Source organism: Hyaena hyaena, unplaced genomic scaffold, assembly GCF_003009895.1.
Source record: "Hyaena hyaena isolate Hyena2069 unplaced genomic scaffold, ASM300989v1 scaffold_79, whole genome shotgun sequence".
Classification (NCBI taxonomy): Eukaryota; Metazoa; Chordata; class Mammalia; order Carnivora; family Hyaenidae; genus Hyaena; species Hyaena hyaena.
In genome coordinates, this window is record NW_024080711.1 from 299146 (window position 1) to 313100 (window position 13955).

A 13955-nucleotide genomic window follows, 5' to 3' on the forward strand; every position below is an offset into this window, starting at 1 on the left:
ATGCATCTCAAAAATTAGGATATAATACTAAAAAGAGTTGTGATATATAAATAAACCTGTGTGTGTGTGTGTGCACGCGCGCGCACGCAGGTATATGGGGGAAGAGAGGAGATAAAGAGGTTGGGGGGAAAGGAGAGAGATGGGGGAAAAAATTTGTTCATGGAACATCATATATACTCAAATATTAGAGATAAAGTACATAAAAAAATAAAACACATCAAACTTGTTTTATGTTACTTCTCCGTATTTTTTTTAAAGGAAAAGCTAAGAAATCCAACTCCAGAACTAAACATTGAAGTCCCATTCAATCTGTGCAAGTCACAAATAGATTTATCTTTTATATTCCTGTTTTCATGAATGTATATTTTGATGATTAAAAGTTAAGACAGTCTACCAGTTTTTTCTTATGCTAACAGTTATTGAGTACTTACTATGTAAGTGTTCGTGTTCATACACATTCAATCCTAATAATAACTTTGTTAGGCATATTCTATAATACAACAAGAATTCAATGTATCTAGCATTCACATGTTTTTGAAAACAGAAGGTTAGGCCTTTTGAATATGACTTTCACTGTGAAAATCCACTGTTTTCCACTGGAAAACAGCTATCAAATTATAATGGAAGCACACAGTAAAACTAAATATAAAATGCTTCCTTTAAAGAAAAATTTCAGGAGTCTCTCTGCTGTGATGCATTAAGTATTATGTAGGAAAAGAAGACCCTCAGCAGAATGTCACAGAGATAAGTGAATAATACTAGTTAATTAAACATATTTGGCTTGAACAGTATTCAAATCTTGGTCTAAAAGATACTCAATTTCCTTCTACAATCCATTATTTAACCCATCTCTATTCTTTCTACTTAAAATGTTTTTTTTAAAGTTTATTCACACATTATGAGAGCGAGGGAGAGCATGCACACAGGGGAGAGGGGCAGAGAGAGAGAGAGAGAGAGAGAGAGACAGGGGGGAGGGAAAGAGGGGAGGGGGAGAGGGAGGGAGGGAGGGAGAGAGGGGAGGGGGAGAGGGAGGGAGGGAGAGAGGGAGGGAGAGAGGCAGAGAGAGACTCCCAAGCAGGCTCTGTACTGTCAATGTGGAGTCCAATGCGGGGCTCAAACTCACAAACCCACAGGATCATGACATGAGCTGAAATCAAAAGTTGGATGCATTACCGACTGAGGCACCCAGCTGCCCCCCTACTTAAAATGTTTAAACCTCTCTATTTAGCAGGAGTGGAGGGATAAGAAGAAAGTGGGAAAGATACAAAGGTACTGAAATAGGGCACTCTTTCTAGAAATATTATCTGTTCACTGAATTGTTAACAGAAGGTCTATGCTAACAAAGTACTCAACGATCAAGTTAGGAAACTGATATACAAAACTACTTTTTCATTTTTTCTTTGTTAATCCTAGGATTTTCTCAAAAAAACTTTTAACATACCAATGATCAATATATAGTGATTTCCAGAATTTATTTCACCATTTATTTCCTAGTAGAGTTTCATAGTACTAGAGTTCCACAAATTACACTACCAATCACACTTATGAAGTAGGGATACCAGCTAGGATAGTATATTCTGTCCATAGCAAATTCTTCATGAAGGAACAAGTAAAAAGAACAATCTATATTTAACATGAAATGTAATACCAAGAAAGATACAACAGTTCCCAATAAAAATATTAAAAAATGAGAAAAAAGAAGAAAGATTATCCAGGAGTCAAAGATACATTTTTTTTCTCCCAAAAGGTAAAACTTTAACATTTAGGGAACACAGAAAACATAATCACAAATACCCAAACTATTTGATCCAGATAAGGGGAAAAGCAACAGTTTGTATCAAAATCAACAGGTTCATGTTCCCATTTGCTACAAGTTACTATTGTTCTGAGGAAAAGGAGTAGCTTGCTTAATGTATTTGGGAGAGTGTCTAGGTAACGTGAGGCTCATCTCCTGGTTCCCTCTTTAAGAAGCTGCTTACTTCCTGCAGAAAACTAATTCTTTTGTGCTTTCCACTCCATGTTTCAGGGTAGGCTTACAGTTGTTGAGAACTGCCCAGATTATTTAGAGGTGGAGTGTTGAAGCAAGCCATTCTGACTGCATATCTAAAGCCACATTCAGTTGACCAATTAGTAGGAGAGAGCTGACATGTCTCCTATCATATCAACTTTGTTCTGAATGAAGGTTTGAGGAAATGTTTTTATTGATTCCCTTAAAACTCCATCAAAAATCTTAGCATCGTAATGATGTCTGGTATAACAGTAGTATATACTGAATTACATAGCACTAAAATCTATCTAGATCAATTTTATGTTTAGGAAGAATAATTTAAAAAGAGCAAACTCTCAGCTCAAGACATTTCAAACTCTAACCTCAAACTCTTAGAAGACTTTTATGAATGTCTATTTTAACAGATACAACTTATCACTAGTTATGAATTACAGCTTCCACTGAAACATGGTTTACTCATGATGGCTCCCTTTAAAACATGCTGTTTTCTAAGTCACATGTACTTGTTTTCTCTGGAAAAAATCAAAGTTGGATCTGTTCTCTGTATAAAATTTCTAAGAGGTCAGCCTACAAAAGCATTTCTAGCATGCCTAAAGATGGTCAAGTTATGACTAAAACCCTTCTGCACAATGGAAGTAAGAGTTATATGGATATTAGCTGAATTTAAAATATTTAAATATTAAAACTTGAATTTAAAATGTTTAGTTCCTAAGCCTACAGCCACATTTTAAAAAATTTATGAACATTACCTTCCACAATAATTATGTAGAATCATTTAAGAATTTTTAAAATATTTATTTTTCTTAAATAGTTTACTGTCAAGTTGGTTTCCATATAACACCCAGTGCTCATCCCAACAAGTGCCCTCCTCCATGCCCATTACCCCCCTTTCCCTCCCCCCACCCCCATCAGCCCTCAGTTTGTTCTCAGCATTTAAGAGTCTCTCATGGAGAGACAGAGAGACAGAGCATGAGCAGGGAGGGACAGAGAGAGAGGCACAGAATCTGAAGCAGGCTCCAGGCTCTGAGCTGTCAGCCCAGAGCCCAACGTGGGGCTCAAACCCACGAATCACCAGCTTATGAACTGAGCTTATGACCTGAGCTGAAGTGGGCCGCTCAACCGACTGTGCCACTCAGGTGCCCCTAGAATCTTTTAAGTATCAGCTAATCAGTTTGACACTACACAAACCTGATTACAGTTGATCACACTGCTTTAAAATGCTTTATGGATGCTTCTTAAGATACAGGATTTATGTTTGTGGCATATAGTCAGATTGGTTCATTCAACAACTCTTTATTGGGCATGGGGTTAACCAGTGGTTACAAAGAAAAATCAAATACTTTTTTTTTCCCCTTGAGGGGCTCACAGACATTATTAAATCATTAATTATATTCTTTAAAAAAATTTTTTTAATGTTTATTCATTTTTGATAGACAGAGACAGAGCATGAGCAAGGGAGGGGCAGAGCGAGGGAGACATAGAATCTGAAGCAAGCTCCAAGCTCTGAGCTGTCAGCACAGAGCCCAATATGGGGCTCGACATGGGGCTCAACCTCATGAACTGTGAGATTATGACCTGAGCAGAAGTCACCTGTTGAACCGACCGAGCCACCCAGGCGCCCTTTGTATATATATTCTTGTATAATAAATGTTTCTATATATTCAAAGCTCCCAATCAAAGTCAGAAGCACTCACATGAGTTAACAGGGATAATGTTGTACTGGTTAAAGGGTAGCCAAGTGAAACAAGTGATGACCAAAACTAATATGCTAACTTTTTGCTACATGCCTACAATGTATAAACCAGGCCTCCTGGGCAGAAGGTAATCAGATATTTTTATTCAACACAGGTTTCATGCTTTCCTTCCTATGTGCCCCTCACTCCGACACTCCATAGCCATGGCCAGATTTTTCTCTGAACCTGTACAGACTGCATGTGCTAGAAAGCAGTCCAGCTAACTTCACCCTGGTTAAATCACAGCACACAGGTCGTCCTTCTCAAGAGGGATTTTTCCAAATAATACCTTTTTAAACAAGCTTAATCTGTCCTGGCCCTCAGAAGAGTGGAAAGAATACTGGGTCAGAAACCCTGAGAGATCTCAAATAGAAACCAGGTCAGGTTTTCTTTCTACTCTGAGCTCAGGGCAGTATTTCTCTAGGTGTGTTAAACTATACGTTTAAGTAAAATTAATGTTAGACACAAAAAATGGTCATATTGATAAATATCAAATGCAAAAGAAAAAATTCATAACTTCACAAACAGCATTTCTAGAAAAAAGCCTTTCAAGTGTTTCATTCAATGGAAAGGGTTAAATACTACATACATGCCAATGTTCCTAGTTGGCTAAGTATTTCTATGGCTTACTGACAATCAGATATTTATCAGTATTCCTTAAGCCAGATTTAAATAAAAAATGGATTTGAAGTTAAAAAATGTCCTGGGGCACCTGCTGGCTCAGTCAGTTAAGCAAGCGACTCTTCATTTCAGCTCAGGTCATGATCTCACACTTTATGGATTTGAGCCCCGTATCAGGCTCTGTGCTGATAGTGCAGAGTCTCCTTGGGACTCTCTGATTCCCTCTGTCTTTGCCCATACCCTGCTCTTGTGCATGCTCTCTTTCTCAAAAATAAATAAAGCATTAAATAAAAAGTCCCTGTAGGGATCCAAAGATTTTAATAAGTTCCAAGAAGGCAAGGATTTTTGGGTTTTGTTCATTATTAAATCTCTACTACCTGGCACACAGATGCTTTAAATATTTGAGTAGCTGTCTGACTTTAAAAAAAATTAAAGCAAAACCTAAGAAATGAACATGAGGAATAATAAATAAGAGCTATAAAAAGGTTGCTGTGTGCTAGGAATTATGCTAATAATAAAATTAAAGACTATCCCAATTCTTGTAACAACATGATAGGACACAGATTCAAATTCAGATCTGTACAGGCTCATGCTAAGTAAAAATGAGACCTTTAAGGGTTTATGTAGTATTCTATGTTTTCAAATTTTTTTGTGTTTATCTACTTTTGAGAGAGAGAGACAGAGTGCAAGTGGGGGGGGAGGGTGGCAGAGAGAAAGGGAGACACAGAATCTAAAGCAGGCTCCAGGCTCTGAGCTGTCAGCACAGAGCCCAATGTGGGGCTTGAACTCATGAACCACAAGATCATGACCAGAGCTGAAGTCAGACACTTAACCAACTGAGCCACCCAAATGCTCATGTTTTCAAAGTATTCATATACATTTTATGTTACTGGATGACATTTTCTATATAATGCAACCATAAAACCTACAGTGTAACCAAGTATATAAAATATGCTCTTAATCTTGAGACAGCATAAATCAAATACAAATGAAAATACATGAAAGTAATGTTGACATGTTTTCTTTGTCCATTGTGGGTAAAATATTAACCACTACCAAACCAAAAGTTAACTTATAGTCAACTTAATCAAGGCCAATTCTTTGTTAAACTTATAGAACAATCAAGTGGTTGTTTTCATAACAGAATCTAGTAAAGTAGGTGTTTCTATTATTTTATGATATTTATACTTCAGTTAACATTTAATTTCTCTAAAATATTTAGATTAAGCCATTTTACTTTAACAATGAAGTCTCAATGAGAAGAAAATGGGCAAGAATAACCCAAAGTATAAAATATTTTTAAATTTTACTGAAAAATGTCACACATACAAAAACGTCTTATTAATACAAATGAATACCCCTGTATCTACCACACAAACTAAGAAAAGTATCAGTATAGTGATCATATACTTAACAACCTAAACTGGGACATTTGAGAGTAGTAATGCTATTAAAAAAAAAAAAACCCAGTACGTTAAGTGTAAACTGAAACGACTGGGGGCAAATCAGAACCTGTGGTTACCTCATTTATCAGTGGCTTGAGAAGCCCCTTGATTGCCCCTTCAAGTTCATATCCTCCTTTTCACCTCATAACCATGAAACTAAATATATTCATCCATTATACTTTTAATGAACAATTTTTTCTTGTTTGCTATTATGAAGCTTTTTATTTTTTTTAATTTTTTTAAATGTTTTATTTATTTCTAGGAGAGAGAGAGAGAGAGAGACAGTGTGAGCAGGGGAGGGTCAGAGAGAGAGGGAGTGACAGACTCTGAAACAGGCTCCAGGCTCTGAGCTGGCTGTCAGCACAGAGCCTGACGCGGGGCTCGAACCCACGAACCGCGAGATCATGACCTAAGCGAAAGTCGGACGCTTAACCGACTAAGCCACCCAGGTGCCCCTATTATGAACCTTCTTAAACATGTTTCCTAACTAGATGTCTCCTGGCGCACAAGAGTCTCCTCAAGGTATTTCACTAGGAGTGGATCTTCTAAGTTACAGGGTAAATGTGTATTCAGTTTTAATAATAATAATGGAAGTAGGTAAGCTACTCTGAGACCTATTTTTACTTCAATTTTTTCCTTTTATTTATAAAACTTTCTTTTGTAACTGGTTTTGACTTTGTTTTGGTATTATTATGTGTGGTGACAATCTAATTTTTTCCCCTCAAAGAGCTAATTTTCACAATTCTGTAGGTTGAAAACTCAATCCTTTCCCAGTTGGTTAGCATGTCCTCTAAAATCAGGTTCTTATATAAACAATCCGTGTCAGTCCTTCTGTTGTGTTCTACTAGGTTGATACAGTGGGTAACTATTCAGAACATACGATCAATCAACCCAGCACAAGACAATATACTTATTTAGTGACCAGAAAGTTTGTGCCCAGGATTTACTGTCTCAATCTCTTGTGGCCACAGGTTCTGACACATGAGCCTTTTAATTCATTCTATCATTTTCAGACTTTTTCTTTGAAACCTATTAAATGCTTAAAGGAACTTGTGAAGCACTTCTTATCCTGGAGTTCCATGAAAGATCAAGATAGTTAGAAAACCATATTCTTTCTCCAGACAAAACACAATATATAGGCATATTTCTCACTATTTGAACCCCTGCTATAGAAATATTTGCTATAATAGTTGCAAAAAGTGTTTTTATAACCTAACACATGCCATCCAACTTAAGATCTAATGAATGTGCACACTTGCACAGTGAAAACTGTGCAGGAGTCCAGGGCACCAAGTGATACAACTGTATCCAAGCTGTTCTTCCGACAGGATAAAGTCTCCTGTTCAAGTTATTTAAAGGTATTCTTCATTATCCCTATTTTCTTCCCATCTTTTTCTTCAGAGTTTAATTCTTCATGGATCCCAGAGTGTGCTTCTGTCATACACCTGGAAGCACAGCCAACCTTGGCCCAGTTTAGATAGTACCTTTAACATATTGTTTTATTATTTATATTCTAGTACAAGCTTCCTGCAGTACAGAAGAGCATAGTTCAAATCTGCTAATAGTATTTGAGTCCTTCACACAACTAATAAAATCACAAAATGTTCAATAATTAGATAATATTTTTAATGCTTTATATTACACTGGAATCCCTGGGGGAGAGGTAAATGCTAGTTATACTTGGGAAAACTGGCTGTGATTTGCACAGGCTGGTAACATATCATTACTTTTCTCATTTAAAATTATGGAATGAAATCCATACTGATGAACAAAGAAGATATGGTATACATATACAATGAAATATTACTCAGAGATCATAAAGAATGAAATCTTGCCATTTACAACAGAATGCATGGAAGAAGAACATATGCTAAGTAAAATAAGTCAGTCAGAGAAAGACAAATATCATATGATTTTGCTCATATGTGGAACTTAAGAAACAAAACAGATGAACATGGGGGAAGGGAAGGAAAATTAAGATAAAAACAAGAGAGGGAGGCATACGAGATGTTCTTCATAAGAGAACCTGAGGGTTGCTGGAGTGTGAGGGGTGGGCAAATGGGCTAAATCAATGATGGGCATTTAGGAGACCACTTGTTGGGAAGAGCACTGCATGTTATATACAAGTGATAAATCACTAAATTCTACTCCTGAAACTATTAGTACACTCCACTGTATGCTAACTTGGAATTAAATAAAATTTAAAAAATAATAAACTTACAGAATATAGGCTCAATGCAATCTGAAAATTTGCTACTTAACAAGCTTTCAATTATAGACTTGATTTGGACAATAAATCCTGAAACTTCAACTGAGAAATTAAACTCACATTCCACCCTTATCTCTGATTATACCCAGACAATCTTGGAAGTTCTGGGTCTTCCCCAACTCTTACTTACACTTACACATAATCTCTGATTTACTACTAGTATGCTAAATAACATCCAGTATTTACAGCTTTTGTTACTCTTAGAAAACATATGACTGTTTATTCCTAGTTATGACAACTGTACATAGTAAATGATCTATAAAAAGAAAATGCTGTTAACATAATAATCAAACATTGAAGCAAAATTATTATAAATGTTGACAAAGTGGTATTTGTAATTAAAAAACTTGAGGCAACTGAAGTATTACATAACCTCCAGATCTTTTTTTTTTTTTTTNTATTCACATTTGTCTTTATATTTTAAGTCACTTCCTAAATCATTAAAAATAGCCTTTCCACCTACATGTCAATGGCCAAATGCCTATGTCCAGCTGTCACCTTGCTCTTTAATTCCAGACCTGTGGGCCCCTCTGCACAAACTAGCTGTATGACTAGACAAGTTATTTAAGTTCTCTGTGTTTGAATTTTCTCATTTGTAAAATTAGAATAGTGGTGCCTATATCACTGGCTTTTGAGGATTAAATGAGTTAAGAGAAGGAAAGCACTTTGAACAATCCCTGATCTACATAAGCATTTAATAATTATTAGTGTCTTTTTATGAATATTATTTTAGAACTAGTGTCTTCACAAAATGTCCTAAAACCCAATATATCCCAAACAGTATAATTATATGCCTGTTCAAAATCCTTGCTATATTTGTTTTTTTTTTATAGTTTATTTTCAAATTAGTTTCCACATAACACTCAGTGCTCATCCCCAAAGTGCCCTCCTCCATGCCCATCCCCCCTCCCCCCCACATCCATCAGTCCTCAGTTTTTGTCAGCATTCAAGAGTCTCTCATCATAACCTCCAGATCTTGAGACTAGCAATACTTACGTAATACCAACTGTGGCACACATTAAGGTATCATGTGTACGTGTTTCAAGAGGAATCCCCCCATTGAAAGCAAACAAAATCCCAATCATTTCATCTGCTATACCAAAATAACAATTTGCCAAATGAATGGGGAAAATAAATTTTGCCCAGAACTAGATCCTAGTTCTCTATCTTTTCTTCTGAAAACACTCTTAAGTGATTATGTGAGGAAACACAATATAAAAATGAGTAAGAGAAGATTCTTGCCATTAGCATCAAAACACTGTGCCTGGCACATGGTATGTACTCAAACACATTTGTCTTAATGAATGAATGAATTACCTGACATGTTAAGATTTTTGAGTAATAGCTAGTTCTTATTTTACCCACAGAAAAAATTCTAAAGAAAAAACAAACAAAATCTTACCCACAGTCTGGAGCTGGGCACCACCTACAATCAGGATCTGCAACAAGCCACCGTCTAAGCATAAATTCTTCGTATTTTTCCATCAAGACATCATCACTTAATATCAAGCGAATATCATGGGGATTAAACCGTTCAGTACATTCTGGGCAACTGATATTAACTCGACTTTCAGATATTTCTATCCTTAGATATTGTCGTAAGCAATCCACACAAGATCTATGATGACAAGTCATTATCTCAGGAAATCTGTCTTTAGAATGCCTCAGTAGGCACAAAGGGCACTCTATAAAGTCTCCAATTTGTTTGCTGAGAGAAGTTAATCCATTGTCAGAGGAGGTATTTGTAGAGAAAATGGAGTTCTTATCAGTACACATTTCAGAATGTATACTTTCAATGCTCGCAATTCCATCCACCCCGCCATTTAGCTCCCTTGATTTACGTTTGTTATCCTTTTTCCTCCGAAACAGAGAGCCTATTGAAATTCTTCTCTTCTTGGGTGCCTTTTTCACTGAAGGCAAGCTCACAGATGAAGCAGAAGACTGAAGATCACGATCTGAACCCATTTGCCGATGTAAACTCATGTCTAAAATGCTCATTAGAATTGAGTCAGGGTCTGTGTTTACACACAGCCCTTCATTATATTTAGAGATAAAACCTATTTCTTGTTCTTGCATTCAGATTAAGTCATGATGTAAGAAAATCCTACTTGGTTCCTTCGGTGAATTCGTGAAAACGCTGGACTTACAGAAGACGGTAGTCATAAATGTTCTGAAAAACAAAACACAACCCTAATATCATTTTACTGAATTCTTAGTCTGCATGTTCTTCTTAATAAACTTACAATCTTACTATAAAACTACAAAGTTATTTAATCATGACATTTTTTTTACAATAAGACCAACTTACTGTGAAGTCTACACAAGAATGTAAGAATATAGAGAATGAATGTTAAAATAAGTATATTCTTTAATCAACTAAAAACTCTAGATTTGAACTGACCTTAACATTATTAAAATATCATAAAAATTTTTGATCATTTTCATTCAGACCTCAATGATTCTCCACTGCTTTTCAGAGTTTTTTTGAACTGACAATAAAATATTCACACAAATACAAAGGACTGAGTATACCTTATACAATCTTGAAAAACAAAGTGTGTGTGTGTGTGTGTGTGTGTGTGCGCGCGTGCGTGCACACACACGTATGCTCTTACCCTGCCAGATGTAATGACTTTTAAAGTTACGGTAATTAAGACAACATGGTGGTACATCACACAAGGCTGGATACAAAGACCAATGCAGCAAAATACAGTCCAGAAAAAAGTCCCACATATATGTAGATACTTGATTTAGGTCAAAGGTTAGATTACTGAGCACTAAGAATGGCCTTTTCAAAAACAAAACAACATGGTACTGTTTTACTGGTTACCATCTCAGAAAAGGAACTTGACCTACAGTTCACCTCATGCATAAAAATCAATTCCACTTGGTTCACAGATCTAAGTATGAAAGTAAAACCGTAAAGTTTCTAGAAGCCAATAGAAGACAATATTTCAGTGAAAAGATTTCTTAAACAGAACAAAAATACTAACTACAAAAGAAACAACTGACAAACTGGAGTATAATAAACTCAAAAGACAGTATTAAGGGAGTGGGACATTTGCCACATATAGTAAAGGACTAGTACCCAGAATATGGAAAGAACACTTACAAATCAGTAAGTCAAAGCAGATAATCCAAAAGAAAAATGGAGGGTGTGTGCCTGGGTAGCTCATTTGGTTAAGCCTCTGACTCTTGATTTCTGCTCAGGTCATGATCTCATGGTTCATGGACAGTATGGAGCCTGCTTGGGATTCTCTCCCCTCTCATTGCCCTTCCCCCTGCTGTGAGCACATGCATGCTCTCTCTTGAAATAAACTTAAAATTATGAAAAAGAAAAATGGGCAAGGGACTTAACAGGCACTTCACAGAAGGATATGAACAATGTCAACATCATTATCATCAGGGAGTTGCATGTTAAAGGCAGGTTGAGATACACACCCAGCAGGATGGCTAAAGTTCAGACTGACATTTCCAAGCATTAACAAAAGGGAGCCTGCGTGGCTCAGTCAGTTAAGCATCCGACTCTTGATTTCAGCTCAGGTCATCATCTCATGCTTCATGGGTTCCAGCCCCATATTGGGCTCTGCACTGACGGTGTAAAGCCTGCTTGGGATTCTCTGTCTACCCCTCTCTCTACCTCTCTTTCTCTCAAAAATAAATAAGTAAACATTAAAAAAAATTATTAGCAAAGATGTGGATTGCTGGTGGGAGTATAAAATGGCACAAGTGCTTTGGAAAACTGTTTAACGGTATCTAGCAAATTTGATCCTATAGATAACTCTATCACCCAATTGTACTACTAGAAATAACTGCACAAGAAAAATGAATGTATAAACGCATCAAAAGATATACATAACAATATTAATAGCAGCATTAGTTATAGTAAACTAAAATACTAGATGCAACCCACATTTGCAACAACAGTAGAATTGTGATATATTCAGGTTCTAGCATACTAGAAATCAATGAAAATGAACAAAATACTGCTTCACACAAATCAAGAATGAATCTCACACAAAAGAAGGCATACTGTACGTATAATTCTATTTAAATAAAGTTCAAAAACAAGCAGAGCTAATCTATGATGACAGTCAGGATTATAGCTACCCTTTGTGGGGAGGCACAAAGAGAACTTTGACATATGTACTGGTTACAATGGTATGTTCCCTTTGTGATAAATCACTGACCCACAAATCATGTTTCATATACTTTACTGAATGACTAAGTGTAAAAAAAAAAAAAAAAAAAAGCTTCTTGAGCTGAAATCTACACATATCCTTAAGAAAGTCACATTGATTTCCCAACACAAAATACAGAAAAACATTTTACTCAGATGAACTTTATTCTGGTCCATCAGTTTTTATTTTCCCATTATCTGCAGCATTCTCTGCTACTTCTGAGGAAATTACAGGGTGTGACATTAAATTTTACTAAAATTTTCTGCTTATTTTCTTTTTTGTAGGTTATTTTATCTTGCATCTGAAAATACCTTCTTACTCCATAGTGCGATACATTTATTAAAGAAAAGTACAGAAGGAATCTATCTTGGGGAACTTATCCTAAGAATCTATCACTTAAAACAGTAAACCAATGGTACTTAATCAGGATCACCTGGGTAATTTTGCAAAACATATACTTTTGTACTATAATTTTTTATCCAAAAGAGAACTTTTAGTAAGAGTGAATAGAAGCACTCTTAATACTCAAACTACGATAACAGGGGCAAACTGAAACACGTATTCATCCTATTTAGGAAATCCGTCTAAAGCAGTGTGCAAATACACAAATATGCCTCAAAGGTAAAATAAATGAACCTGAATACTAAAACTTTAATATTTCTATATGGTAAAAACACTATAAAATAGAAAGACAATAATATATTAGAAAAACATGTATAACAATGAACAAATTTCCCCACTACACAACTTTTATACATTAATAAGAAAAAAAAGCATATCCTGACAACAAAATGAGCAAAGAAACAAGGAGGATGTTTGGAGAAAAAAGAAGTACAAAAATTAGAAAGATAGCATACAATTTTTAACATAAACATAACTTAAAAAATGAAAATTAAACATTAAGATGCCCTCTTGACATTGACAAAGGTTGTAATGGGTTGGTGAGTGTGTACCAAAAGAAGCATCTACTGTTGGGAGGAGTGCAAACAAATCACAATTCTGGGGAAACAATTGGCATTTTCCATTAAACTTAAAAAAGGAAATATTCTTTGACCAGCAATCCTACAGGTAAAACTTATCCCTCAGAAAATAAAAAGACACAGGTGTGCAAAGAGTGTGCAAGAAAATTCACTGCAGCCTAGTCGTTAGAACAAAACAAAACCAAAAAACCCACACAAAATCTGAAAATAACTTAAGTGTCTGACAGGGGACTGGTAAACATAAATGAATCAACCACAATTTATGTGCAATGACATGGAAAGCTCTCGATAATGCTGAGTGAATAACTGCAAAACAGTGTGTATAATATGAGCACATTTCTGGGGAAAAAAACATACTCACATAGGCTTACATATATATACATAATTTCTGGGAAAATGTTAAGAAATCATTAACAGTGGTTACCTTGTAGAAAACAATCTAGTATTGACTTTCTGCCTTCTGCAGAGCTTAAAATTGTATCATGAGCATCTACTATTTAGAGTTAAAAAGAAGCTACTCAGGGGCACCTGGGTGGCTCAGTCGGTTAAGCGTCCGATTTCAGCTCAGGTCACGATCTCATGGTTTGTGGGTTTGAGCCCCGCATCGGGCTCTGTGCTAACAGCTAGCTCAGAGCCTGGAGCCTGTTTCGGATTCTGTCTCCCTCCCCTGCTCATGCTGTCTCTCTCTCTCTCAGAAATAAAAAAAAAAAAAAAAAAG

At 36.0% G+C, this 13955-nt stretch overlaps 1 protein-coding gene across 1 annotated transcript in view; it reads right to left on the minus strand.

Annotated features, from left to right (window-relative positions):
* Window positions 1–13955, minus strand: part of RNF19A (ring finger protein 19A, RBR E3 ubiquitin protein ligase) — a 57592-nt gene that overhangs the window by 22630 nt on the left and 21007 nt on the right. Inside the window, exon 2 of the mRNA XM_039233834.1 lies at window positions 9479–10246. Within this exon, the coding sequence (XP_039089765.1) occupies window positions 9479–10152 (674 nt within the window). The 5' untranslated portion in view covers window positions 10153–10246. The remainder of the gene's footprint in view (window positions 1–9478; window positions 10247–13955) is intronic.